General features: G+C 42.1%; 1 protein-coding gene across 1 annotated transcript; it reads right to left on the bottom strand.

Moving 5' to 3' along the window:
- Positions 1-772: 772 nt before the first annotated feature.
- mc4r (melanocortin 4 receptor) lies at positions 773-4,628 on the bottom strand. Its single transcript, XM_050056689.1, has one exon. The coding sequence runs from the start codon at positions 4,156-4,158 to the stop codon at positions 3,175-3,177; it is 984 nt and encodes a 327-aa protein (XP_049912646.1). The 5' UTR covers positions 4,159-4,628; the 3' UTR covers positions 773-3,174.
- Between the last annotated feature and the right edge of the window lie 484 nt (positions 4,629-5,112).

Genomic DNA, 5,112 nt, shown 5'->3' with positions numbered 1-5,112 from the left:
GAACCCTTTCTTTCAAAATTGCTTCTTCAGAGGCAAATAGTTTTGGGTAGAACCTCAGCCCTTCAGGAGAAACCCTTTTTAGAACCCTTATTTCTTACATTGTACGGACAGTATCTCAGTTTTCTTTCTTCAATCCATCACCTTCTTTTCATTTCCAACCCTTTTGTGTAACTTGTATAGATTCAATAAGCAGGGTCCTTCCTTTATCAGAAAACATCCCTGATGTTTTGCAGATACAGTGTTTGATATCCATTAATCCATTACAACCTAACAGTCTATTAAGATGTTATTAAATTTGGAATGAATTAGTGTCAATTTGTGACACTGATGCTCCTGAGGCAATATTGAATGCTTGTTTCGAATTTTGTTGAATAATATTTTCCAGGGCTCTGAATGTTTTGTTTACCTCAGCTTAAATTATTCAACCTGATGGAAAACGCTGTGGGTATTTTTCTTGCACACAAACTTCAGTTTGTTGCCTCAGGGAGGAAACTGCTACATTTCTTACATAAATTCAAACCTGTTGTTGCAGTTGTGCTTATGTGAATGCATTTGATTCAGTGATATTAGAACAAATTCATTTGTATCTTCATATAAGTCCAGTTGTTTTTGAGTGTGAGGTTGCTTTCGCATCTGAATTTGTGGAATTGCGTGTGGGGTTTTTTCTGTTAAAGTAAAAAGTCAACAATGTAGACTTTGTGTAAAGGTTAAAGTCTGCACTCCAGAGGAAAGCGGACAAACAGAGGTGCTGCTGAGGTGGCAGTTTGATTTATTGAAGTTACTTTGCAGCAGTGATTCACAGAGGATGCATTGGTCAAGCAACAGCTTCATATCAGCACGCATAAATCAAATTGCAGGCAAAGCTTTTAACAGAAAATGGGAAACCCGTTTACAGCAGTTTTCTTGCGTGTTTTTATGAGCTCAGAAATGCACTTTGAGTTTAAAAGGCATAAATAAATAAGGCAATATTGAAAATAGCACTTACAAACATATAAAGACTGATCACATCAGTTTCTTAAATACTGTCACAGAGGGTGAGGTTGCTCTTTACATCACAGTGCAACATATTTAAGGCAATAGCACAAAACACATACATAAAAATACATTCAGTAAAAGCTGTCCCTTTTACATACACATAATGAAAAATAGATCTCTGTATCGTCACACGTACATGCTGAGAGTGAGAACAAACCCACATGTGCAAGTTTACACAAATACCTACACAGATCACAAGTACACAAGAGCTTAGATTGGAAATCAACAAATGTCATGAGTCAGTGCAGACTGACAGATGTGTCATCAGGTCTGTGAAGGGCTTGTTTTAGCCATTCGCTTGGATAAATTTCATGATTTGCAGACATTAAACTGTTCTTCCCTGGGATCTGACGCTCTGCTGCAAAGGGGAGATCAAAGGTGAGGGTCTATAAAAACTGCATCCTTGATTAGTTAGGGTGTAAATTTGCAGGTGCAAGGTGCAAATGATCAAAAACAACAAACAAACAACAAACAAACAAATAAAATCTAAACAAGAAATGCTTATGAAGTACCATCTTTTGGGGAACTGCCCATTGGTCTGACAGCCCATTGGTCCGACATCCCATTGTTCCCACCATATTAAACCCATTGTTCCGAAGTCCCGTTGTTCCAAAATCATCATGATGCCCTGTGGTTAAGGTCTGGTTAGGTTTAGGCACAAAAACCACTTGGTTAGGGTCAGGAAAAGATCATGGTGTGGGTTAAAATGAAAAAGAAAGTGACAAACACTTAAGCCGTGAGCCTGCTTCGCCCCAAGCCTTTCCCAGCTGACCCAGAGCCGGTCGCAGCGCACCATCAAGGTAGAAATACGCCCGCCGGGAGCTGTTCAGCACCGTGGACCGTCGGACTAATGGGATGTCGGACCAATGGGCTGTCGGACCAATGACATGGACCCCATCTTTTGTGCCTGACACATTTCCCTGACTTTCCCTCTTTAAAGTCACGAATAAATCTTTTTGTCTCCTGAAATTTGTTTTTCAGTACAATCTACAATGAGGCTATATAAGCATTTACCCTCATTACCAGTGAGTGATTTTACAACCCTGTATTTAAGATCCCAGTCAATAAACATCATGCGTAGGCATAAGAAAACAGCCTGTGGTTACTAAGCTGAGCAGATCAGACACAGGAAACAGCAGATGAGCAAAGAGCAAAAATGGCATTATTTGTTTGTGCTCTTATTTTGTGATTTCCTGAAGCATGTAGTTTGATGTCAGTGTTTTTATCTTTTTAGAGCAGCTTGGAAAATCACACCTCATTGCTGCAAAGTTTTAAACAATGTGTTTCCCCCTGTGTCGGATTTTTGCGGTGATGGCTTTACTTTAAACTAAGAAAAATGCCACCTTTAAAATAAAGGTGAAAGCTGAGCAGGTTGTACCCTGTATTTGCCTTCATCTCCTCCGTAATTGGCATATAATAAATCAGTGATCCCATGTCATATATATATATATCTTCGCATTCATTGCAATACAAAACAAAAGGAGTATATGCTAAGGATATACCTATCTTTGCTTGCAGTGTGCAATATACTCTCATAGCTTCTGCTGTGAGGTGGATTAGACTCTCAAATATGGAGGTAGTGTGTCATATACTATGTAAATCTCTTTGCTGGACATGTACACGCACTGTGGCATCATGGCGCAACAGCTGTGACATTTAAGTGCTATTATCCATGTAGATACATAAAGATTTTAAACATAACTCAGAGTACTTTTGATTTGCTTTCACAGTGAACAAGAAAAGTGTTGTAGGTAGATTTCAGAGGGAGAAAGAGAAAGGATTTGTAAATGAACCACAGTTTGAGCATGTGTATTTGTAATATACATGCTGGTTAGCATTTACTTCAAATTGCACTTTAGAACGGCGCTTACTACAAAACAAAATAGCATTGGTCTACAAAGCGGAACTCTATTTTACAGGGGGTTTGTAAACCTACCTCTTTAGCAACCTGACTCATGAAACCAAAGGCAAGCGCCCTACTTATTAATCATTTACAGCCGGCTCAGAGAGCACAGGGCACAGCAAGTCACATCAGTCCACAGTGATTACAGCTTAAAATCTCAAAGTCTTCGTCAGTGTCATTTAAATTGCTGAGTGTATCCGTCGAAGTGGGAGCTCTGCTGACACTCAACAGGCAGCTCACACACACAACAGAGCGTGCGAGCAGCAGAAAATCTCTTTGAAGGTTTTTCTCATCTCTTGGCTGCGAAAGGCGTAGATGATGGGGTCGATGACGGAGTTGCACATGATGAGGATGAGGTACATGTTGAAGTGGGACATGAAGCAGGTGCAGTAGGGGTTCCTGGGGCAGGTGATCATGAGGATGAGGTGGAGGAAGAAGGGCGCCCAGCATACCACAAACACCCCGAGGAGGATGGTGAGGGTGATGGCGCCCTTCATGTTGGCCCGCTGGTGGATGGGCCCGTTGCCTGGCAGCGCCGCGATCCGCTTCATGTGCAAACGCGCCAGCAGGAACATGTGGACGTACAGTGACGCCATGAGCACCAGCATGGTGAAAAACATGGTGATGAGGCAGATGAGCACTGTGGTGCTCTCTGAGTAAATGATGAACAAGATGCCGGAAACGGTGCAGCACGTCCAGATGCTGCTGATGACCAGCATCGCTCTTCGCAGGGTGACGATGTTGTGGTATCGCAGAGCGTAGAAGATGGTGATGTAGCGATCGACGGCGATGGCCAGCAAGCTGCAGATAGATGCCAACAGAGAGCTACAGATCATAGAGTCAAACACATTGTCCATGCTTTTGATCAACGTGGCAGGGATGGCCAGGTTGCCTCCGTTGATGAGTGCTATAACGATAGTCTCAGAGGCGTTGGAGACACTGACGAGCATGTCAGCAACAGCGAGGCTACAGATGAAAAAGTACATGGGCGAGTGAAGGTTCTTGTTTTTAACTATAGCAGCAACAACCAGAATGTTCTCCAGCAGGCTGAGAATGCCAAGAGTGAGAAAAACCTCTGTGGAAATGAGCAGCTGTTCGTAGCATCCTGCCGATGAGTCCTTCTCCTCGGCTGGTAAGTCTTTGTTAAGTGGCAAAGTGCCTGAGGTTTGGTTCCTATTGTGGTAGCCTTGGATCAATCCATGGTTCTCTGTGGTGTTCATAATGTCTCCTTTTAAATCCTCTGTCCTCTTGGGTTTGGTCTTTTCTTTCTGTTGTTATTGGTCCATCTGATTTGTTCAAATCTCAGCGTGTGTGTTCCTCAGTTATCCTCATTATCTGGAGGACAACCTCTGCACTCTTGAAAGAGAATGAAAAAAAACACTTCTTTCTTCCCTTTTTTCACCCTTTAGGTTTGCCAAGACAGGCAGTTATCTTCAAACGTCTGCTGCTGTGTTTGCTCTCAGCCAGAAACAATCCCAGTGCTCTCCTCTAATCTCTCCACTCAGTGAGAAGTTGAAATAAATGTTCCCTAAAAAGATGTGAGCAAGGAGTGAAGCAGAGAGTTGCGTGCAGGAAGGAGCATGTGTGCCGCTGATTAACAATGAGCGAGAATATGAGAGGCAGAGAGATCAGAGCGTACAAGCTTGCCGTATGAGTGCAGGCAGATCATCACTTTGTAAGCTACTGTGGTCTTCCCACTCCGTCTCTCTCTCTGCTATTATACCAGGCACACAAACACCCACACACACACACAGACACACACACACACCCCTGGAGTTTTTTTGTCCTATCCGCTCGCTGAGAAAGTGGGAGGAGGAGCAAAGCTCGGCTTGACGTATGAATGAGTAGAATAAAAAACTGAATGGATATAAGAAACAAAGGGTTTTAACATGATTCAGCCTTAAAATATTAAATGAATATACACAATTTAAAAAAAAAAGCTTATGTTGAAACCCAAAAGTGTAAACATTATAAGGACTGAATGATGAACTACAGATAAAGTCTTTTTACATACTATATCATACTATACATACTGTAGCTTCATTGCATAATATTATGTTATACATCAGTGGGCTGTCCAGACAGAGGGCAACTGAAGGCAAAGACTGCAAACATTGCACAAGTGCCTATGATTTGCACTGTTTGTGGTTGTTCCACTTGATCAAATTGAAAAA

The sequence above is a fragment of the Epinephelus moara genome, chromosome 11, assembly GCF_006386435.1.
Source record: "Epinephelus moara isolate mb chromosome 11, YSFRI_EMoa_1.0, whole genome shotgun sequence".
In the NCBI taxonomy this organism is placed as follows: Eukaryota; Metazoa; Chordata; class Actinopteri; order Perciformes; family Serranidae; genus Epinephelus; species Epinephelus moara.
Note: the sequence above shows the minus strand (reverse complement) of the source record. Positions and strands in the feature narration are given on the sequence as shown.

Bases quoted from the DNA above. Each gene is read 5' to 3' on its own strand.
- mc4r (XM_050056689.1), bottom strand. From the start codon at position 4,158: ATGAACACCACAGAGAACCATGGATTGATCCAAGGCTACCACAATAGG.